We start from the raw sequence: 25,205 nt of genomic DNA, 5'->3' as shown, positions 1-25,205 counted from the left end.
GCACTAATGAGATTACAGCACCGCCGTTGTGTGGAAAGATATACAAATTCTATAAATACCAAGTTTCAGCAAATTTGTTCTTGGGAACACACAGTTTAACTTTCACATCAAGAACCTCACATCAGTAGGCTACAGTCAGTACTTTTGATTTGTTTGCTTTTTTGATTTGTTTGCTTTTTTACTGTCTTGCACTTTTATCTGCCACCTTAGCAGAGCAATTGTGCTTGAACGCTGTACAGGATTGACCAATATGTTCTAGCAGATCCAAATATATAAATCATAAATGTACCGGAGAGAGCCGTTTTTGCAGAGGAACAATCGAGGGACATAACATTTTAAAAATTCAGGAGTATATAGGCCCTACGAGATGTTCAAAACATTGTCATACTACATGTTTAGGATCTTAATTCTACAGGGTGAATACTTACAGTTTAAGTCATTGATGTTGGTCCTTATGTCTGTATTTTCATAGGTTGACCCCGCAGGTTTTGCTTTGGACTTGGGTTTAGGAGCTAGAACAAAGGGCACAAACTAAAGAAGGGGTTGAAACTAAGAGGAAGGGTGTGTTACTCTATTTCATTTCATCAACTTGGCCGCAAGAGTATGACTGCCTACAAGATGTTGAAGTCTACATGTGCATGTATGTCTATGCATGCGGTGAAAACCAGGAAAATATCAGCAGGCGTTTTTCACGATCTTCGATGTCCAACCCGATCCACAAATCAACAAGCACACTTTGTCTACACATTATGCATTACAGCTCCCACAGGTCACCAAACTGTCCCATGCAAAATGTAAACTTTGTGGTAAAATGTAGGCTACTGCAAATAAAACCTATAGAACTATTTTCGGGTTACATGTACGGTAAAACAAGCAACATCATGCTGCAGCAGATTAAGCCCATGGGTCGTATCTTTATACACAATGTATTCTGTGTGTACATATCAGCATAATAAAACCTTTTTGTGTGAAACATCATGATGCCGCAAAGATTATTATGCATAACTATCACGTAATTGAGGAACTTGCCACCCCGTGCTCTGCGAACTTCATGACGCCACCTACAAACCTTTGGAACAATCACAATTTTTACATTATACGACAGGGCAAGTTGATTTTCATGGCAATAGAGCCCACATTCAAGTGTAAGACTACTTCAAATCCACAGCACCCTGGATTAATGGAGAAACTGGTTAAAAGCCAAAAGTACTGTACTAAATTACAGGCAAAGCAACACTTCAAACATATAAGTAGGCTAAAGCACAGGTTATAAATCAAGTTTATATTGACGAATTGTTGAACTGCCAGGCTACGTACAGCAAGTGACAGGAGAGACCACGAAGATCAGAGTCAAAAGGCGCATGGAGGACAAGGGTCTGAGGGGTGTATGTGCTGTAAAGAATACTGCTGGTACTTGTAACAACCAGTTTGTTAAACCTTTTTGTCAGCTTCCTTTAGTTTTAGAGCCCCTCAATCCTTTTCTATTCAGCAATTCCAGAGAATGACAGTAGATGAGTTATAGATTTCATAATAGATAAGTGCAATTTCGACAAAAGGACAGCATAGGCATGAATGCCAATAAGAGAGTGAAATGTGCTCACATCAAATAAGCAAGGACTTCTCAAAATAAAATGATAGAATTATTTGATTTTGAAGACAGTTCTTGCCAGGTTTACCTGTGGCCAGAGGAGGTGCTTTATGTCCAGGTTTAGGACTTGGTACTACAAGGAAATAATGGACGGATGGTCAATATGAAAGGCCTACACCTTACACTATAACTGGACTTCCTTCGCTTCTCTTTTAAATTTCTAACTGACAACTTTTAGAGAGACGACATACTTAATCCATTTTATTCTACACCTTCATTGCATGAAATGGATGAGCCCTTTCAATCTAAAACAGTTTCCATATAAAGCAACAAGTAAAGTAAGACAGATCAGACCAAGCTGGATGGAAGCTACATGTTCCTGTACACCATTTCTTCTAAACATGCAATTGCCATTTAAGTAAAAATCATCATAGATACCAGGGGCATTGTACAAGCACTGCAGTATAATTAAAGCTCCTTTATCCAACATCACACATACTGCATTCTCATCAGTACCCCACATCCACTCATTTTAATAAGTGCTATCAAGAATAGCTTATGCTACATGTACATTCACAATGAGGACAAATTCAAATCATTAGAAAGTGTGCCGACGCACCTTCCATCATACACTTAATTACTGAGCATATAAGCTCCGCCTCCTGTCAGGCCATATTTGGATTGACTCCTTCCGGTACTTTCTTAACCAATCGTGTTTACTTCCCCTTTTCGGACTTTTCTACCTGTAAAGCCTGTGATGAATAAAGTTAGTTAGCATAAGTATATCGTCGTTGTAACATCTCTCTGCATGTCTTGCATGGACTATACTCTGGACCACGTGGACTATATATGATAAACCCGCAATAGGCCGAACATTTGGTGCATGTGACCAGGATTTTCTCAATACGAACTCGGTCTATCTATCCTCACGTTTTACTCGATATCACGCTTAAATATGGCTCCAACACCAGAGGAAGTAGCAGCAGACAAGCTTAAACGCATGGTTCACGAGAGAGGCTCGAAACGAGCGACGATGACCAGACTCATCAACAAGATGGAGGACGTGGTGAAGGAACTTAACGCCGAAGCAGCAGTAGACACAACGCTAGACGTCACGAAACTGGATCAAGTATTTGCGAAACTTGCACTGGTCCCCACAAAACTGGCAGAGATTGTGGCTCTTGATAAAGATATCATCAAGGCCACCCCAACCGACACCGTAGACCACGCGGTGACGGAAGCCGAGGACTATACGTCAAACGTGGAAGAGAAACACATCATTCTGAAGAAAATCTACGACAGGTTAGCGAGCCCTAAGCAGCCCAAACCCGCGACTCTAGCCCGGACTCCAGCTCCCACAAACACGAGCACAACGCCAACGGTACCGGTAACAAAAAACGTTCATCTTCCTAAACTCCAACTTTCCACCTTCTCCGGTAACATCTTAGAGTGGACGACATTTTTCGACGGATTTACGGCAGCCATCCATAATAACAACGCACTCGGAAACGTACAGAAATTCCAATATTTACGCGCCCAGTTACAGGGGGAAGCGTCTTTGGCAATCGCAGGATTGCAACTAACCGACGCTAACTATGCGAGTGCGATTGAACTTTTGAGAGAACGATATGGACAGAACCACAAACTAAAAGCAGCCCTCATGAAAGCCCTCTGGGACCTTCCCAAACCAAGCGATGAAATTGACAACGTGAAGAGCTTTTATGATCAACTTGAAAGTCACATCCGTGGCCTACGCGCTATAGAAATGGAGGAGAGTTCCTACGGCGACCTACTAGTGCCCCTCATCATGGAGAAACTTCCACGCTGACTGAGACAACTCATCACCCGTGACCATGGAGCGAGAGACTGGCAACTACAAGAAGTCCGCGAAGCGATCAAAAGAGAAATTGACATTTCAATTCAAGGAGACGCCATTCTGGATCTGTGTAATGATTCAAACATTGGATATGCCACACCCACTGCCACATTTAGTGTTAACGCCACCAGGAATACTAGTATGAGTGAGAAAAAACGCGCGAAATGTGTATTTTGTTCTACTGATAATCATCCCAGCGTCCATTGTAAAAGTGTTACTGATCCAAAGCGCAGATGGGAAATCGTAAAAAGGGCCAATTTGTGTTTTAACTGCCTTGGCAACCATCGGGCAAAGTTTTGCAATTCAACCACCAAATGCCACAAATGTAGGCGATGCCATCATACCGCACTGTGCGATTCATCCCGACAGGCCTCAAATAGATCCTCAAACCCTAGTTCAACCGCAAATCCCAACAATGAACGGGAACAAGCTAAAACCGCCACAACTGTTCACCAGAAGTTGGTTAACACCAAACCCCTTATGTTGGGTCCCGCAATTCTGAAATCCGCCGTCGCAACCGCAAAATCTCCGACCCGCTCAACTAAGGTCAACATCATTCTAGATGAAGGGAGCCAGCGCTCCTTCATCACCGCAAAATGCGCCAGCAATCTCGAACTCAAACCGCAATCTCGAGAGATGATAAAAATAGCACCCTTTGGGGCTAACGCCAAAGCCGTACGTGCGTTGGATAACGTCATCGTCCAAATCGAAACCGCTTCTCGAGTAGAAAATGTTCCCATGAAAATGCTCATCGTCCCGAAGATTTCAGCACCGATTAGCACCTGCCCCCAAGCAATCTTCGCCTTACCACATCTGAAGAACCTCAAGTTTGCGGAAACCAGCTCCGGGGACTTTATGGAAATTGACATCCTGATTGGTGCGGACTACTATTGGTCAATAGTTGGAGACAAAATCGTCCGTCCCGCAGAAAACACCCTCGGACCAGTAGCGGTCTCATCGAAATTCGGATATCTCCTATCAGGCCCGACTCCCGCCAATATCGAAGGTCAACGCGATGAATACACGCCCGCACTCCTGACGACCGTTCTAAACGTCCTAGCAAGCCACACCCTTGAAGACAAAATAGCACAATCTTACTGGGACTTGGAAACCATAGGGATTAAAGACGACACTGAAGAAAAAGAAAGTGACTTTCTACTCAATTACCGCGACACCTGCCTTGAACGAGACGACAACGGAAAATACGTAGCCAGACTACCATGGTTGGACAACCACCCAATTTTACCCACGAACGACCACGTCGCCAAAGCAAGGACAAGATCGATGGTACGGAAATTATCGCCTGACCTCCTGAGTAAGTACCAAGATATTATTACCACTCAACTCCAACGACATTTCATCGGCAGAGTAGCAAACGACAACATCAACATTGGCCACTACATGCCCCACCATGCGGTTCTTAAAGATTCATCTGCCAGCACCCCAATCCGGGTAGTATATGACGCGTCCTGCAAGAAGTCAAATGATCACCCAAGCCTGAATGATTGCCTGGACCCCGGTCCAAACTGCCTCAACGAGCTCAACGCCATACTTCTCCGTTTTAGAATGCACCCCATAGGCCTTTCGAGTGATATTGAGAAAGCATTTCTCAATATCAGGCTCAACGAAGAAGACAGATGCTTTACGAAATTTTTATGGCTCAGTGATCCCAGTGACCCCGAGAGTGATTTCCACACGTACCAGTTTGAAGCGGTCTTATTTGGAACAGTGTCATCGCCGTTCATTCTGCAAGCCGTACTGCACACCCACCTTGACGCCGCAACCTCATCCCGTATCGCAGCAGACGTCAAGAACAACATATACGTTGACAACGTGGTGACAGGTGTCGCCACTACAGACACCGCCATGGAATATTACAACACCGCAAATGCCATAATGAGTGACTGTGGCTTCAAACTCCGCGCATGGACCTCAAATGATGCTACAGTACGCGACCAAGCTCAGGCTGATGACATCAACGAAACAAAGACGAACGTCAGTGTCCTAGGCATGAAATGGGACACCGGTAGTGACCAACTATCATATGCAAAGAAAGCTGCTCCATCCCCAGATATTCTTCTGACCAAACGCGCAGTCATAAGTCACAGCTCTAGCATTTTCGACCCACTCGGATATATTGCCCCCACGCACATTAAAGCCAAGGCCTTCCTGCAAGAACTATGGCAACACGGACTACACTGGGACGAACCCCTTACAACAGAACTGTCTGAAAGGTGGCGCAAAATCACCATCGAATTGGAAGAAGCCATGAACATCACTGTCCCTCGGAAAATATTGGACAACATTGACCCGCAAAATTGTGAACTACATGCATTTAGCGATGCATCCCCAGCAGCCTACGGATGCGCCATCTACCTAAAGAGTGGAACCCAGGCATCTCTCCTCATAGCCAAAACCAGAGTCAAACCGCTAAAAGCCACTACCATTCCTCGCATGGAATTAATTGCAGCACTCACCGGCTACAGACTAGCCAAGTATACGCTAGAAGCACTCCAAGGGTTAATTCCAATCAAAAAACAAGTCATTTGGATCGATTCTCAGATCGTCCTACATTGGATTACAAGCGATAAGAAACTTCCTGTGTTTGTTCAGAATCGTGTGAATGAGCTGAGGAAACTCCCAGGTGAATTTCGCTATGTGCAATCAAAAGATAACCCCGCTGACCTCCTAACTCGAGGCATCACTGCACAGGAACTGCGCGACTCCCCACTGTGGTGGACAGGCCCCAGCTGGTTGAGTACCGGGATGTACCCACCCACGCCAACACAACTTCTTCATAATGTACTCTTACAGCAAGCCGCCACTACTGATGACGTACCAGACCAGGTACGAGACGACACTAGCGACCACGCCCCAGATGTCAGAGACCAGACCCATCACCCCGCAACAACACCGCTGCAACACCCGGGTATCGCCAAGGTCATTGACGTCACACGTTTCAGTTCGTACCGCAAGCTTCTCAGAATCACCGCACTTGTCCAGAAAATCGCCAAAGTCTGGATAACAAAGGATAAGACCAATTTCAAGACCCTGATCCAAGCCACTGCACAGGAAACTTCTGCCGCTGAGACACTGTGGATTAAAGCCATACAAACGGACTGCTATCACAATGAGATAGAAATCCTCAAAGGAAAGACCGCCACAGGACCCCTAGCTGGTCGCAGCAAAACACTTGTCAATCAACTTCGCCTATACCTCGATGAGTCAGGCCTGATTCGACTAGATGGCCGACTCAACAATGCCAGAATCAACCTCGACACCAAGTTCCCGTATCTGGTACCACGGAAGCATCCATTCACCGACCTTCTCATAGGCAGGGCCCATGCCGCCCAATTACACTCGGGAATGCGATCTACCGTGGCATGGCTCCGCCAGCGATTTTGGATTCCGAGAATCCGGGAAGCCGTCAACTCACAACTCCGACGATGCGTCACCTGCAAGCCGATTATGGGAAAGCCCTATAGCAAACCAGAAACTCCGCCCCTTCAGGCCAGCCGCATCCAGCAAGCACCCCCTTTCACTGTTTCCGGTTGCGACTTTACCGGTGCACTAAATGTCAGACCCAAGGAGGGTGGTCCCGAGGCAAAAGTCTACATTGCCCTATTCACCTGTGCCATAACAAGAGCGGTGCACCTTGAAGTTGTTCCCGATATGACGTCACAGACCTTTCTGAATGCCTTTCGACGATTCTGCGCCCGCCGCTCCACTCCTTCACAAATGATTTCTGACAATGGCACAACTTTCATCGCCGCCGCCAATGAGATTAAGCAGCTAATGCAATCACCGGACATCCAGGCCCACATGGCCGACCAACGCTGCACTTGGACCTTCAACCCCAAACGTGCGCCGTGGTGGGGAGGGTTCTTTGAGCGCATGATTGGAATGACGAAGATGGCCATCATTAAAACTCTAAGAAGAGCGCGAGTAACACTGGATGAACTGACAACCCTTGTCACCCAAGTAGAAGGCATACTAAATGACCGACCCCTCACGTACATTGGTGACATGGACATCACTGCCCCTCTGACGCCAGCACACCTTCTCCACGGGAGACAGATAACAGGACTTCCGTACGAAGCTACCGACTTGGATGAACTTGCTGATCCGAATTTTGGAGATAGTCTTAACAAACGCGCTAAACGACTGGCGGTACTGATTGATCACTTTTGGCAACAGTGGTCATCGGAATATATCCCTTCGTTAAGGGAGAGACATATTCGATCGAAGCGCGGTCATCGCGAAACCCGCGTAAAAGTTGGTGAAATCGTCCTAGTCCACAGTGATGAAACCAAAAGGGTCAATTGGAAGATCGCTAAAATTGAACGCCTGATCTATGGTCAAGATGGTATCGCACGTGCCGCACAAATAAAAACATCATCGGGAGTGACTAACCGCCCAATAGCGCGCCTTTATCCTCTTGAAGTCACTGCCGCTGAAACTGTGCCGATCGCTGCCCAGGTTCACGAGAAACACAATGAAGCCCAGCAAAACACAATGCAACAGGCACCTGTAAACAACAGGCCACCAACACGCAATGCTAGCAAGAACGCCAGAAATAAGATAATGCAATGGGCAAACGTACTTAATGGCAAAGACGATTAAATGATACGTGTTATTTAGTACGAGTGACGAAGTGGCAGTTCAGGACATGTTATTTAGGGTGTGGCACAACGAGATAACTGATCCATAGGACAATATACATGTAATAACAATGTAATGAATATCCGTGTGAACGTGTCACAAGAATTCATATTAGTGCGTTATATAGGACTCTATAGTAGATCATACTACAAACTCAGTATTGTCATTCGAACTGTCTCATGCACACTATATTCTGTGCCTTTAGCTGATTGAAATAGGACTTTAGAAATTTGATATACAATGTAGTTTTCGCAATCTCCACAGAGCAATTTAGAGATCCGGTTTGAATACAGGACACTTTAGAATTCAAGTTAATTGATCTTGGCATAAATACGGTGTAATCTTTCTAGTTTATGATTGTTTACTCTAGGACTTTAACGTAAAGGTGGCTACCTTGACAGCTTGTTTTTACAAGGGATTGGTCCCTTTGATAGCATACAAGTCATTTTGGTTTCAATGCCAGACACATTTTCCTGCCCTGGGGAGGATGTGCCGACGCACCTTCCATCATACACTTAATTACTGAGCATATAAGCTCCGCCTCCTGTCAGGCCATATTTGGATTGACTCCTTCCGGTACTTTCTTAACCAATCGTGTTTACTTCCCCTTTTCGGACTTTTCTACCTGTAAAGCCTGTGATGAATAAAGTTAGTTAGCATAAGTATATCGTCGTTGTAACATCTCTCTGCATGTCTTGCATGGACTATACTCTGGACCACGTGGACTATATATGATAAACCCGCAATAGGCCGAACAGAAAGTTACGCTGTGCACATGCGCAGTACTAATGCAACGCTTAAAGCCTATTAGACGCGCAAAACAACGAATTCCAATGCGACTTTAATGCAGCTTGACAAGAGCAACTTTGTTGATGCATATTAAAGAACTGTATATGCCAAAGCGTTTTGAAAATGGTACAAACCGACTTGAGTGTGACAACCCAATGCGTATTAAAGTTTTAACGTGCAGTCAATTCGCATTAAAACACTGGTGTGACGACGGCATTATATATTTTTGCACTTAGTACCGAGATTAAAGAGTCTAGTCTATACTTTGTTCTATCTATTATCTATGAGGTTGGTCTTATCTGGATTGGGTATAAGCTTGAAACCACCAATACCTTAAAGACTGACCAAAACAACTACAGTCCCAGTCACAATTGACATACCATCTGCTTTGCATTAGGTGCACACAACCTGGACTCTGGAATTGTGTAAGCACTGGCTGTGCGCATATCGCTGTGAAAGTTTGCCTATGTTACATAACATATGCAAAAAATATGGAAATCCTACTGTGCGTAAGTTGTGCACAGCTCACGTGAAGGTTACGTGAATCATTGTCGGAACACTTCTGCCAACTATTTGCAGGTTGCGTGCACAATGTGTATAACATAACAAATTTGGGATGTTACTTGTGATCTGGACTGTAGGTGCAGTTCTCCTATTCATGTTAGTCGCTTCCCAAATTTTGGGTCATGTCATGCAATAAAGGAGCACTCTTAACCTAGTAATCTTCCGCTAGGCCACAAAGTCTCGTAATAAATTACATATAATTTGGGGGTTTAGCTGAATAACGAAGCTTTCAACCAGTAGAAGTCGATAACACAACTGAAGGCCTATCGTTGTATAAAACCCAATTTTGAATATCCTCTATTGTTTTCATCCAACATCATCAGTCTTTAAAGTCCATGATGATTTACCTTTAACCAAGACATGTATTTTAAAAGGATTGTCAGGTTGATTGCAGAAGTCCTCTGCAGATATTCCTGCAAGTCAAATTGCATATTGTTGAATTAACAAGGCCTCTTGTCATGTCGTCAACGTCAATCATTCTCAAGAAAGTTCCTAGCCGGGATTTCCAGGTAGCTATGGGATGAGTCAGCAGGACACGATAGCATCTTCCGTGTTCTCTAAGCTCCGCCTACACTTAACTTTAACCCAATCAAATCACTTTTTATATCTTTTATACCGTGATACTATATGAATGTTTATGAATAAAGTTAGCTCTAGTTTAGTTGGTGAAGAAACGAGTTGTTCAACTCCTAGCTCTCCCGTCCCTCTCTACCACGTGGTAGCCTCACAAGCCCAAAACGACATGTCACATCAACCTCTTGATCAAATACAGTATACCGTCTCTGGAATGCATGGACATTATATATCATTGTGGGAGCATATCAGAAAGAGATATCACTGTGGGAACATCTCAAAAACAGAAGAAATGTACATGTGTTCTCATCAAAGGGAGATGAGGGATAAGAAGTCTATCTCATATCATATTTTGATAAACTTTGATTTATTACCGTATTTATGCGTATTTAGGCGCATGGGCATATAAACGAAAACTGCTTGTTTTCACCTGTGTTTTACCTGGTAAAATTTGCCGTTCTTAAGTGCATGCGCCTATACATTCCGTGGGGTCAATTCTATACTATACTGTTTCTTGTGGTGTGCATGTGACTGCGCAGTGTCCCAGAAGTGAGGGATTCTTGTATGGCCGATGCAACTGTGCTTTACCTCACATTCTGTGCGGTCCCCTCCAGGTTGTGGGATTATTACACATACATATATTGGTTTTGGATTATAAACAGTAACTATTAGTTAAATATAACCAGCATTCGTGTACTTGGAACAATAAACAACACAGGTTCTGTAAGTTATCTTCGCTTAATTTTTTTCTCATTGTTAAGCGCATGCGCTAATATTTGGGAGATAAGCGCACCCTGAATATAAGCGCAGTCCACCTTATTACGCATAAATACGGTATATCAAAATGCTGGGAATTCAAACATACTAACAAACAACACAACAATAAAACAAAGTTTCATGCACTTTAAATTGCTCAAGTCATTAGGCAACCTTCTCATATTCTTACACTTATGCTCGGAAATGTTCGGGACAAAATAACTTGTTGTTGGCGGATGGGTAGCAGTCGACTGGCTAAAACACACGACTGATGTAAAGCCATTTCTTGTGGTTTGATAACCCTTTCGCTACATACTCAAAATTAAGAAAAAAATAAAAGTAGTAAAATTGTCGCAATGTTATAATTCATTGTAACATTTCAAATACATATACTTGTATCAATGCAAGCAGTAAGATAGTTCAGTCTGTAAAAAATCGGGCAAAACTGCTTTATCTGTGACTTTATCGGCACTATTTCGCTTTCACAGAAATAATTCGGATGCTTTCTCATGTTGAATTCATCTGCTTAGGAAAGCTAATCAGATTGTTCAGACTAAATTAGGTTATAAGGGTTGAATAAAGCAATGCAAATTTAGTTTTCTTTATACAGCAGAGGTTTAATACCTTGATCTTGCCTCACGACCAGAGTATCCTCAAAGTATTCTTTCTAAAATACCTATAAAACACACATTTCAATCACAAATAAACAAATAGGTACTTTTACATAATCCTCCACAGAAATATTCTGAAATGTTAATAGGGTCAGACAAGTGGTGGGTTTTGTTAATTATTGGCTATAACATTAGTGATACTTCCACGACAGGAAACTCTGGTGTGTGTCTGTTGTGTGTCTGAGTTTATTCTTATTCCACTACAGCAACTCTGGGTTAAATAGGCCTGGAGCTAATAACGCCGAGTTTATTATACCCGGCGATCATCGGTGGGTTTCACACCCAGTTCTGGATCGGCACCGGAGTTTTCTCTAGTGGAATACCAAAAACACCGGAGATAATAGTTGTATAGATTCGACGGTAGGTGGCACGTCGAATGCTTAATACAAGTGCGCACGGCGCATGCTCGGAAGTAGCCTACCAAAACAACACGCGGGTCATTCATTTAACTTTCAAACTCATTTTATTTCATGGAGTTTGCTGAAAATATAGAGGAACCATTGGGCAGAAGATGAGATTCTCGCTCTCCTAACAATCTAAAATGAAAGTACCCAATATTTCTACCTCCACAAGCACGTCTGAAACTGGAGAGCAAATTTGGGTATCGCCATCTGTGGCCGAGCTTATTAACCTTACATGCAAGCCTGAAACACGAACCAAGAAATATCCGGGTTTATTTATATCCGGAGAGCCTCCTGATCTATTAACACCGGGTTTAAAACCTGTAGTGGAAGTAAGACTAATATAACTAGAGGTGAAGCATGACCCTATCAGTCTGTAGGTTACCTTTCACTCGGATCTTAATTTCAAAGGATTGATCTTGGTCTGTGCCATCCATCGACACATCTGTAATGGATGGAAGTGTTGACACTTAGCACGTAGGATAATTAGATAGTACTTTTTTCATGGTTTGAAATCTTTATTAAGTATTCTGTTGAAGATGCCGCATGCGCATTAAAGTCTCATAGTACATGAAACAATCATAAATTGAAATGATGCATTCAATAATTTACTTCGTACTTATGCTTGTACTGACAATGGGCTCTAACCTATGTTTAGCCCTCTGTGATGATTTGATCTCAAGATTTAAGATTCGGAAAATAAATAAAATTTCGCATGACGTCACCCATAACGTAGCTGCAACACCAGAGGCAAGGCAAAATAAACGATATTTCGTATGACGTCACTCATAACGTAGTTGCAAATCGAGGCAAGGCATGTCAAAACTTTGGAGTTGACATTGCGCTGAACATGCAGCGATTTTCATATTTTTTTCTCCCAAATAGTTTGATTTTTCCAATCGTGGTTACTGTACTATCAACTATGTTGCTAGTCACAACTGAAGCAAGACCATGATCATTTGACAATAAGGATTTCGTTGATATGCGTTTATGGTATGAAACATTCAGATAAGATTTGTTTCAAGTCACTTTTTACAAAGTGTGCATGTCAAAATCGGTGGTCCCAGAACTATGTTGAGATGTATAAGGTAAAGGGAAAAGTGGCTGTTGGCTCCCAGACTTATAGTACAGACTCAAGTTTCTCACAGCAACTCAAAGACTTCTCGGGTCTCTCTAACACAATTAAACAGCTAGAGGCCGTTGTGCTCGCCAGTTGACCTTTGGATAAGACGTGGGAGTATATAGTATTATTATATAAGTGTCATCTATTGGTACAATAATAGCCAGCCATATCAACCAACAGCAAATGTGTAACGTAGAAAAACTAATCGAATCGAATACCTCGATGACATATTCATGTGTGGTCTTAAGATGCACTCATGGTATAAAATTCATGCCAATTCAGCCAGCAGCATAGGAATAATAGCATTTTAAGGCCTTTGGATTTGAGTAGGCCTAGTATTACATCCGATGACGACCGACAATGGACTCTGTGCAATTGTATTGACTCATTCATCACACTGGTGAGGGAAAAGTACTTACTATCGACTGTTAGGTGTTGACGGTTTGACTTCTTGGAGAGATCCACATCGGCATAGACAGCACCTTGAAGCAGAAGGCAAAGGAGTGTAGCACACTGGACAAGGAAAGACAAACGTGCAGGCAATACAAAAAACTATATGGATTGCAAGTTCATTATCTAAACTTCCACTTTCAACAGCCGAAGCCTCCATAACATACAGTATAAGGGAACTTGCTCTTGATTACAGTGTGGTGCTTTGGAGCAATTTGTAAGTTACATCCAAGTCAAATGATGGCTAGTTTCCTAGGATATTTTTGCATGAATTGTCAAATGTAAGTTTTTATCTTGACTTTCACTAACCTCAGGTATGGGGGGTGTTCCCATTACTGAGAAGGCTATTCCACAATTTGGTCCTTCTGTCTTGAGGGTTTATCACCAAAAGGAATTTTACACATTCAAAGAATCTGTTTTTGATACACCTCACAAGACAATAAGCAGAACGTGTTCGTTCCAACCGTTACAAAAAATCATCATATTCACCAAGAAAACTTACCATGGTAATAGGATTTTACCTTGGTGGATTAAACATGGTAAATTTAGCCTGTAGATAGCATAGCGTAGCGGCGGCCACAAAATATGACTTCACGACCCGGGTGAGTGCCCCATCTTAGTTACTGTACTATACTGTAGATGGCTCTACTGTAGCTTATATATTCATAGGCACAGGCGAATTAAGGGATTATGAGGCTTCTGATGCCTCCCAAGTAATATTCCCCCCCTCCTCACCCCCAGCCCCGGCGGTTAGGGTAAGGGTTAGGGTTAGGGTCAGGGGTAGCATTATATGTAAAAGTAGGGGTAGCACTATACAGTGGAACCTCTCGATTCAGGACACCCTCGGGACTGACAAGTGCTGTCCTTAATAGAGAGGTGTCATAATTGGAGAGGTCAAATTGAATAGAAACAACCAATTTGGGACCAAACCTAATGTCATTTATAGAGAGGATATCCTTAATAGAGAAGTGTCCTCTTAGGGAGGTTCTAATGTTTATGATAAGTAATAGTGAATACATTGCGGAAAATTTGGATGGTCGGCAAGCTGCCTCTGTGGCCTAGTGGATACACTTCTACCTACCACACAGTAGACACGAGTTTTATTCCGCCTGTGGGTCACTTTAATTCTTTTTTGCCAAAAAATATTCTAAGTTTCTCGGGGGGTCTCATCATTGTCATCAAATCACATTTTGCATCAGCCTCAGTTTTGCTGGTACTCCATTCCAGTAACGGTAGTCAACCAAACTATTCAGTCTTGAGCCTAGTCAAATACATACAAGTACCTTTATTTATGTCACTGTTATTAACCTTGGTCCCAGGAGGTTCGTTGAGATTGTTGGGCCGAGTTTTCTTGGTGAAATCGACTTGCGCATATTCTGCCATAGGTGGAGCTTTGGTTGGTTTGTTGATGATCGCTGACAGGTCCACTGCAATAAATGGGCAATTAAAGGAGTGCGTGAATCATTTTTTCGTGGTGGCTCATCAGGAAAACAAAAATACTCCATGTCGTAATGCACTCGGAGGAAACCTATCACGAAACGCTCATAAAAATGGGGCGTTTTGAACAGCCTGGTTAAAACCTACATATAAGGCAGGAATAAGCTTCCATTGATAAATCTGAGCAGTTTCCAGTTCCCCTATTAGGTAGTTGATTATGCAAGCTGGGCATCTGGGTAACATTGCATAACATTGCTGACTCCAGTCAATGAACTGCATAAGAGGTTCACAATGTAATCACCAATCTAGTCATTTTCACTACGTTCAGCAATAAAGATATTGTGTCACGACTTGATCTCTTTAATATGCATGCAAATTCACTGAACGTGGTATATATATTTGTATATCTGTCTACAATGAGTATTGTATTTTAATACTCCATTTCGTACTCTGCGGTAGCGAAAGACTTATAAAGGCTTAAAAGGCTTTAAGTCTTTCACTACCGCAGAGTCTTGGCAGTGTATAGTACCCCTGGCTCACACCCGGTATAGACTGGGTGGCCTGGATCCCCACTTGCCTCAGGAAATTGTAAAATAGCTGGCATTACCCAATCTTCGGGACAAGGTCATCATTAAATCACATGCAGTGCTGCCATCTCGTTTTTCACAGGTGTAACCACCCAAAACCTGACATGTACACCATGTATATAAGGACTGTAGTGAATGATAGCACTTGTGGAAAATTTAGCAGTACGGATTTAATACTGCAGGACAATTGTAAGCAGTGTACCCGGTAAGCACTGGGTATGGCAGAGAAAGAGTTACAAAGTCAGTAGAAAGCATTAAAAATCGTAAAAAATGCAGTTTACCAGTAAGACACCAGTGAGATAAATTAATTTGATCTTGGCAACAAGTGGGGAGGGAAGCTAGGGTTCTAGTATTGTGACAATGGGCAATTTAGATTTGAAGGGGTGGCGTGCAAGAGGCCGGTAACTCACACTTTGTCATTTTGAGAAAAACGGGCTCTTGTCTACACTTACCAGGTCACACCAGGTAAAGAAGTTGGCGCCGAAGTGACTTCATCCATTGACAATTTTATACATTAGGCATTATACTTAATGGGTTCTTGCTTGGAGTCAAACCGCTGTAACATGTCATATAGCCTTCCCTTTTTGGGGCATTTTCGGTTTTTCCAAGTCTGACCACAGGTTAAGCAATGCTTTGAATACGGCCCATAGCGGGTATGAACCTAATGGTACCAATTACTCTATTTAACTGAAAGTGTTGGTTACCGGATTCTTGCATCGGCCCTTTATTAATACAGGGGACCCAAAAAAGTGCAACTCATGATTTTTTTAAATTAAATTTAGCGATTTAAATGTCTAGTGTGAAAACCGCTTTAGTTATTTGGTATGAGATTTCATCTTTATAGGTTTCATTTTTTTGGGTCACTGTATAAGTTTTTTGCAAAGCCAAAGCTATATACACACATTTCTCTTGGCCCCCATCCAATGCATCCATTCTGGTGGTATCGGGTGTTCTAAGCTCTACCTCTGCATGTTCAGCAGACTCTGGAACAAACAAGGAGGAGGAAGGTATGAACGGAGGAGTGATGTGGCAGAGTTGGAATGGGAGACTACTTCTCTTCAAAACTAAAGAAATGGAGTTTCACTGTGGCAAAGTCAGAAAGGTGGAATACCCTTGCTCATAAAAAAACATTTATGAAGTGTGCAATGTAATTTTTCATGTGAAACCTTTGTGCCTAACATTATGAACCTGACACTGTACAATTCGTATGACTGTCACTTTAAAATACTAAAATTCTTTTTGGGGAGATCTGGTGTTCTAAAGCTCTACCTGCATATTTAGCAGACTCAGGAACTGACAGGGGATGTGTATGAATGGAGGGGTAAAGTGACGGACTTGGAATGATAGTCTACTGGTTGAGATATTAAACACTAGGGGCCAGCACGCTCACCGGATTGAACTTTCGTTGTTGAGGTCACGTTACAGTCCCATAGTCATGCTGGTTAAGAAATGTCCTTACTTTAGTCAATCATAAAATGTTAACTACCTCTGTGAGCTTAGCAGAGAAGTTTACATATCAATTTTATAACAATAAAAATGAGCGAAATTACCCCCTTTCCAACACTCCCCCCCCCCCCCCGCAAAAAATTCCCAAAGTCAGAACAGCTTTATCATGATATTTAATGGTTTCATTTTGTTTTCAGTTCCTTCCTCACCCTAAAGATGGCGATGGTGTAGTTCTTTCATTAAGTCTTTGAGACTCTGATAACCAGCTCAAATAGGGAGGATTGGGCCACGAAGATCTACGTGGTTCGGCCATGAAGATGTTAAAAGGTATGTAACTATGTGGTGTCAGTAAACAAGACTGCTACAAATGTAACTAATGCTTGTATAGGTATGCATCATTATCTCTAGAGTCAAGCAAAGCGAAAGACTAGCCGTTTTTAATTCTTGATGGTTTCAACTATAGACTAGATACCCTTAATTGTGTCAATGCTGTGATTTTTCGGACACAGATGTAGATAAAGCTCCTGTTCCTCACAGGGGAAATACTTATCGCCTAAGAAATTATCTCCAAACATGTTACCTCAGGCCAGACCAATTTATTACGATGGAAAGTGGGTCCACCTACAAATCTGTTTCCCCAGTGTGATCATTTTTTCATAACACCCACCGACCAGCATAAAACGTTATCTGCCAACACAATTATTATTGAAATACCCGGAATATAGAATATAGAAATGTCCCTGTCCTGCTTAAGTTTCCTGTTTTACATGACAACTGAGCTAAACGTGTGTAGCATAGATATAATGATTAGGTTGTAATAATTGAGTTTGATAGTGTCAACAATGATCAGACATGCTAACATGGTACTGTTCACCATGTGTTGTCTACTTCATAGTCCAGCTAGGCTTTTATTTCTTTGTTTCTTTCTCAAGTTTGCATCCTTGCCCACGATCCAAGGTAATATGTTGGTGTGACCTACTTCACCTACAGTAGAAGTCTGAGGGGATTCCAGTGTCTACAGAAAGATTCTAAGCACTCTTAGAAATTGACCAGTAGCAGTATGGACAGCCTTTAGCATTAAGCTGCACAGGAAAAATCCAAGGAGGTCAAAATGACATCTTGTTGGAATGACATCAGAATAATGCTAGATGTATTATGACTTATAATGTCGTTCTGACATTGTTCAGTGATCTCATTTTAAAACCAATCTCATGTCATTTCAACGTCATCAGAATCATGACAGAATGGTGTCATTTTGACATTCTGACACTGTTCGATGATGTAAATTCGGCATCATCCATTGTCACCAGAATGAACGATATCATTCCGACATGTCATTTTGACATCATACATACTGATGTCAAAATGACATCACCAGATTTTCCCTGTGTACATGTACATAGGAGTGTCAGAAAAAACACTCCATATGCAGCAGAAGGTCCCACAAGCACCCTACAGATTTGGAACAAGAGGCCCAAGGGCCTGGCGCTCAGCTGGATGACCTAATAACATAGGACTGAGGGTATAAAGTTGTAAATATCGGCTTTATACTACTGTTTGAAGGTCAAGAGAACACGTTATACCACTAAAATTTCCAATGCAGAGCTGCCAGCTGGATGAAATATGATTGAACTAATCAGCCATGGTGTGTAAATATTACAGGAGGCAACGGAAGATATCCCTAGTTCAGTATAGCTTTACAGAAAAAAATGGGAGTAACATTATTGTGTTGCTTAAAACGTCTACTTTTTACTCATGTAAGAATCGTAGTACTAATAATAACTTCAACTTATTTTCCAGTTATGATAACACAACACGCATCTTCATGATCATGATCTTTCTCAAACTAACTGAATGACCTATTAGTAATCGCCTTGGACGCACAACCTAACCACATATCGATCCGCCCCGACGATCGACACATCCATTCGATTCGATAACCGGGTAACCCTCGATAAAGTTTGATAAATAAACTAGAACTGAGATTTCACAGGAGCACCTGTGAATTCATGACTCCAGGGTTGTTTTGAGGGCGATATTGTAAGAGTTGGTCTTGAGTATGGGGACGTGAAGGTCCGTGTGAGGCACCTGGGGAGAGAAGACTAGTTGAACGATGGGATCATGGAGGTATAAATAATTATTTATACCTCCATGATGGGATCTGACACGGACACTACTATTGATCTCATTATATGAATACCATTTAATTACAAATGAAACGGCCAGGGGCCATTGTGCTCACCGTAAGTATTTTTAGTAGACAGTTACAGAAAGTGCTACAGTATGTAGGCCTCTCATAATTTATACATGCATCTGTGACCAGTTAAGAGCCGGCCCTGGCCAAGTGGTGAATCCGAGACTTGTGGTTCCAAGCTTGTAGAGTCTAGGTGAAAATGATAGTGAAGAAATGTGCCACTCCATGACAATGGTGAATATATTTTTAACTTTGACCTCAGTGACCCTGACATGTAGGTCAAATAACAAACCAGGGTGATATGTGATGTAGACACATCCACCCGACCATAACAATTCCATCACTCGTTACACTACAGCAATCGGCAAAAACGATTTCCAAGATGGCCGCCTAATTAAATCTATGGCACCAAATAAATCAAAAAATGAAGAAAATGTAAAATAGAACTCAGAAAAGAAAAAAGGAAAAGATGAAAAATAAAAATATTTTTGGCTGTCCTTGACCGGGGTTTGAACTCACGACCTTTGGATTGCCACAATACGAGGAAAAACCCACAAAACATGCAATTTCGGCCATACTTGAATTCCGATCTGGCTGAAACTTGGCATACAAATAGTGGCTTCTTAGATGCATCATTACACAAAATTAAAACTCTTTACATTGAACAACGACAAAACGTACCAAGAACGGTAAAGTTTTCAACTTTGACCTCTGTGAACTTGAACGGTGGGTCAAATCAAAAACCCGTAAGATATGTGATGTATCCTTGCTAGGAGTACCTACCATGAAACTTTTATCAAAAACAAATCAGTAATAAGCGAGAAATCACACTTTTTGAGTTTTGAGTTTGGGCCCCCTGGTGGCCAAGTCAATAATCAGACTGAACCAAAATTCAGTGTAAAAGGTCAACTGACCTAGGGGGTCATTTGTTCAAAGTTTCAAGTTCATAACTGTTGCGGTTGAGAAACGTGCCATAGTTACACTCAAACGGCAAATTTACGCCATTTGACCTCTGCGACCTTAAAAAGTACGTCAAATCCGAAAAATCGTGCAACATCTGAGGTAACCTTGCTAGGGGTCCCTGCCATAAAAATTTCATCAAAAACAATTTGCTAATAAGCAGGCTATTGCACTTCTTACTTTTTCTGTTTTGGCCCCCTGGTGGCAAAGTCCAGAATCAGATCAGGCTGAAATTCAGCACCAGAGGTTATCTGATATAGGGGGTTATATGTACCAAGTTTCAAGCTCATAGCTTTGGTGGTTGAGAAACGTGCCATAGTTACACTCAAACGGCCAATTCACGCCATTTGACCTCTGCGACCTTGAAAAGTAGATCAAATTAAAAACCCGTAAGATATATGATGTATCCTTGCTATGAGTACCTACCACAAAAGTTTTATCGAAAACAAGTCACTAATAAGCGAGATATCACACTTTTTAGATATCCACATTTGGCCCCCTGGTGGCCAAGTAGAGAATCAGATCGGACAGAAATTTAGTGTCACGGGTCACCTGACCTAGGGGGTCATGTGTACAAAGTTCTAAGTTCATAGGCCTAGCGGTTAAAAAACGTGCCACTGTTTTTGAACTAGGATACGACGGACAACGACGAAGACGGACGACGGACACTGCAGTATTGCATAGACTCCCCTACGGTGACTGAGCCAAAAAGTGAAAACAGATCATATCATATTCCTTGGGATAAATTAAAATAGGAGTGCGGGAACAAGGTTTTTTAGCAGGAGGAAAGCGAGAACATTTTGCGCCGTCGTATTCCGATTTGGCTGGTTAGTGGTGAAATCTGCTTTTAATTTTGCAAATTAACATATTCGTTTCTCTAGTTCTAACGTTGTCTGAATTAAAGGAGATTGCTCGTCAATCCACGTGACTATCAGAGACACCTGCAGTGAAAATATTCAACTACTTCGGTTTCCATATAAGGGATAGTCATTAGCATATTTCTACTACAATGTTTACTATGAGTCTAAGCACGTGGGTCACCCAGGTGGCTCCGCAAGCGAGGTAACTTGACGAGGCATGGTGTTACACTATAATAGTACCTTACGAATCCGCATGGAGCGCGTTATCGATAATGGTCGCAAATAATGTCAAAAACATAAAAAGTTATCGTAAATATTGTTATATTTCTGGATATTGGAGTATGTAAATGATAAGGAGACCTAAACCAATGACAGACCAGTATCCTATGAACCTTACTGGTGATTTGGGGTTCTTGAAACTCCTTAGATTTATCAATGAAAGCTTATTCCCGCCTTAGGTTTTTACCGGGCCATTCATAGCACACCAATTTCTTAAGCGTTTTAACGAGAACTGTCCTTTAAAGATGCTTTCCCAATGCTTGACTGGTCTGGCAAGAGGCATTGCCAGGAAAACGTGACGTCATTTTGGCCATTCTTCTTACCGCACGCCCTCTCTCTCCGTAAAAGTTCCTGACATGGTGTGAAGTGGGAGGGCGCACAATGGGAACCACACTGCCGCGATGTTAATAGTTTCTATTTATAGAATTCAGCGGCAGAGATTTTAGGCACGGAAAAAGTGGATTAACTCGACTAATCTCAATGGATTTTACCCAGGAATGTTTTCAAGGCGAGAGAAACATCTGATTTAAGTACTGCGCTTATTAGATTTCATGTTCAGGCCGAAGATTGGCCTAAAACGTGGACGAAAAGAGTGCATTATCGAGTGTTGGAGAGGTCACGTGATTGGACAAGAAACTTTTAGCTGTCAACATCAATGGCTATAATAAATATACTCCTACAGAATAGTAGAACTAATAGAACTAATTTCCGAAGTTTCCAATAGTTTGAACACAAATCAAAACATCGCCCATCAGCTGGACTCAGATCTGCATAAATTACGATAAATAATGAAGTCGTCGCTTCAATTTCGCAAAGAAAGTTGACTCCATTCGAAGGTTGTTTTGACCAAATTCTGTTGAACTCATCGTTGTGAGGGCATTTGAACACATTCTCGTTGATCTTTTCTATAAACGTGTAAAGTTTCGTACCAAAATACGTTTCCGTAAAGGCTTAAAAAGAAAATTTGTCACTTACAAAATCATCGCTCCGGTAGAAATAAAAAGGTCACCGCCATTTTCTTGATGATAGTACTCCAGGTAACCGGCGGGAAATTTAAAGCGGGGTCATCCGGGGTCAAACAACAGTTTTGCTCACTACCGCCAACTGGTGATATAAATCCACACTAATCTATTTTATATCAAAACTTCTGTATCATGAAGACCTTTTCAACTTTATTTCGAGCTTTTATCTGCTGGAATAGAGCGTCAAAAAATTGTTTTTTCATTTTCGCATTTTGCCCCCTGGGGAGCTGAATTTGAGTCGAATCGCCCAAATTTTTTTCCGAAAGCAACATTTTCTGCGGTGTTTATAAGCAAGACTAGATTTGAAGTGCCTCGGTTGTATGATTACAAAATGCCCAACTTTGCCTACAGATGGATGGATGGATGGAAGGATGGCAGGATGGGTGGAAGGACGGACACCAATCGAATAGCTATTTGACTAGCTCCGCTGACTTTGTCAGCTGAGCTAAAAACAGCTAGGTCTGACATAGTGACAGAAACGAAATACTCATGATAGAACTTGCTTACCATTTGAGGTCATCTTTGGACAGTAGTTATTGATGCTGACATCTTCATAGGCAAAGTGACCTTTGTCCAAAACTGAAAGGAGGCAGGAGAGAAATTACAATTCGCTCTTAATCACATCAAGAGGACTCTGCCAACACTTTATATTAGGCAAGTTCAGACTCTTGTTCGACCAAGCAGCAGGCCTGAGTCTGCAGGTTGCACAAAAATGATTTTGGCATTAACGTATCCCTCTGTGACCAGCTGACTTCTGCAAAATTAACTGAGGGGCCCACTTGTTAGAAAGCATGTTAGCTTGTAACAGACGATGTTGACACGTTGTTCCATGTGCAACGATGTACATAGAACAACATGTCAACATGATGTTGCGCACTAACATTCTTTCTTACAACAGCCCCAACTCATAAACCGTATTCTAGCTGTGATCATTCTAGTAAACTGTTATCTTAAAATGTCTTTTCGTAGTGATTTAATTGAAATAGAGAATTTACCAGTAATGGTTGAAGCTGTAAGGTGGAAATATATGTAACGATTTCACCCCACTTTGGGCATATACCAGTACATGTATCACCCCTCTTATAGCGTGTACTCACTGCTTGCCAAGCTGTCCTTTCTTGCCTCATCCCGCTGCTTGAAATCGTTCTCATAACCAGGGTTGATTTGACCTATGTCCATGCTACCCCTCTTTCGGCTGCAAGTAGGTATAAGAGAATGATTAATAACAAATACAACTCTAGTAATTAGGGGTAAACCACACTGGGGGTGAGTGTTGGCTACGTCACATCAGTCATTGACATAACAAAACTCTGTCACGGTTCAAACTTCCTCAGTCTGTAAATTGTTTCATACTGAATTTCTTTCTTGGTTGATTTAAACCCCTTCTTCTGGAGACAGAGGTGCGACATTTTACAGATAAACAAATGATATATAAACAATATCATCAATGTTAACAACGTTCATAAACAACAAAATTAACAATGTTATATAAACACTCAGCGCAAAAAGAAATTCCCACTGTCGTAAGTGAGTGGTCTAGTAATACATAGCGTTATATTCAACATTGTGGTTCCCTGGTGGGGTACCAGGACAACCAAAAACTGAGGACACTTGTAGCCAACAATCACCACCTGCCAGTAGTTGTTCCAGATAAATTTTATGCACATAAAAATCATCATCGTCACCATTAGATTATCACATCATTGTGATGTCACCTTTCAAGTCGTAAAGAACAAAAATTCGAATTCTTTTGAGAAATAAAACATGCCTCCAGTATACACCACACTTTCATTATTTAAATGAAGAGGATATGTACACAGCATGATGTGTATGCAACAGACAGTAGTTTCACGTTCACAGCGTTTTATATTAATATTCATTAGGCTCCTTATAAAGCCCCGCCTCCGATTTTATGCTACCTGCTGTGAATTCTAGCAACATTTTCTCTTGAATACACAACATGCTGTGTATACAATGTACAGGCACACGCATTGTCTAGAGTACACAGCAGACTTCGATGGCTGGAGAAAACTGTTTTGGTCATATGGCCACAACACCGCCACTGCCACCGCCATTTTTTCTCCAGCTGACGTCATTGATGACGCAGTTATATTAATTTGCCTCTGCTGTGCATGCAACCTTGTTCCTGCGAACACAGCAGTCTGCTGTGTACACAGCCACTTCGTTATTTAAAACATGAAACAGGATCATTAAGGACTCTAAACACAAGTTAACAGAAATACAAATAACATCACTTCACAAGTACAACGAAGTCACAGTTTGAGAGTTGGGACACTTTATAAACAGACATACACACACAAACAATATAAAGTGTCAAATGAATAGACAAATGAATGACAAAAATTTTCCAAATTTTCCAAATTGATTTCCAAGAACTCATTATACATTGTGTACTTATATACATCTTCTATGACTGCAGAACTAAAAACGCAAACTGCATAGAATTAGCTGTTTTTCAAAGCGGCTTTTACGCCTACTTGTAAAGAGCTTACAAAATAATCATGTACTGAGGAAAGCGACTATCATTAAAAAACAAACTGATTGGCCTATTCCTAACTTAAGAGTCACAACAGAGTCACTAGAAAACAACAAATAACTGCTATTTTTGCAGAAAGCGCTAAAAACAACTAAAAGACAGACGTTCAAACATTTTTCCAGCATTTTCAAACTTATCATTGGCACTCCTATCATTCATCCAACACCCCTCCCCGAAATGCACAATCATGCGCAGTAATACACTGCTAATGCACTGTAATACAAAGACAAAGCACATTGAGCATGGTTCTTACCGTAGAAAGGCGACACATATTAAAGGGACAATATAGGCAGCTGCAGGGCAGGCAAGATAAAGTTACACTAAGTCGCCAGTAGGGGTCTCTCACATTTCACAGTACGTCGAAATGATTCACGCTGGTACGAATAGGAATATATTAGTGCTGAATACGA

The 25,205-nt window shown here is 41.7% G+C and overlaps 1 protein-coding gene across 10 annotated transcripts in view; it reads right to left on the bottom strand.

The window, feature by feature from the left end:
- LOC135502658 (uncharacterized) overlaps window positions 1-25,205 on the bottom strand; it is a 65,560-nt gene that overhangs the window by 6,916 nt on the left and 33,439 nt on the right. For 3 of the 10 annotated variants that reach the window (XM_064795623.1, XM_064795614.1, XM_064795620.1), the window contains 9 exons: window positions 23,336-23,433; window positions 22,746-22,817; window positions 16,380-16,460; window positions 14,737-14,880; window positions 13,423-13,485; window positions 12,266-12,325; window positions 9,827-9,892; window positions 1,677-1,721; window positions 429-512 (listed from right to left, as the gene is read on the bottom strand). In XM_064795623.1, the coding sequence (XP_064651693.1) occupies window positions 429-512; window positions 1,677-1,721; window positions 9,827-9,892; window positions 12,266-12,325; window positions 13,423-13,485; window positions 14,737-14,880; window positions 16,380-16,460; window positions 22,746-22,817; window positions 23,336-23,433 (713 nt within the window). The remainder of the gene's footprint in view (window positions 1-428; window positions 513-1,676; window positions 1,722-9,826; window positions 9,893-12,265; window positions 12,326-13,422; window positions 13,486-14,736; window positions 14,881-16,379; window positions 16,461-22,745; window positions 22,818-23,335; window positions 23,434-25,205) is intronic. The other 7 variants (XM_064795621.1, XM_064795618.1, XM_064795615.1 and 4 more) reach the window with 7 other exon arrangements.

This window comes from Lineus longissimus, chromosome 18 (assembly GCF_910592395.1).
Source record: "Lineus longissimus chromosome 18, tnLinLong1.2, whole genome shotgun sequence".
NCBI classification, from domain to species: domain Eukaryota; kingdom Metazoa; phylum Nemertea; class Pilidiophora; order Heteronemertea; family Lineidae; genus Lineus; species Lineus longissimus.
The sequence above is the reverse complement of the archived record's forward strand: the minus strand, read 5'-3'. Positions and strand labels throughout refer to the sequence as shown.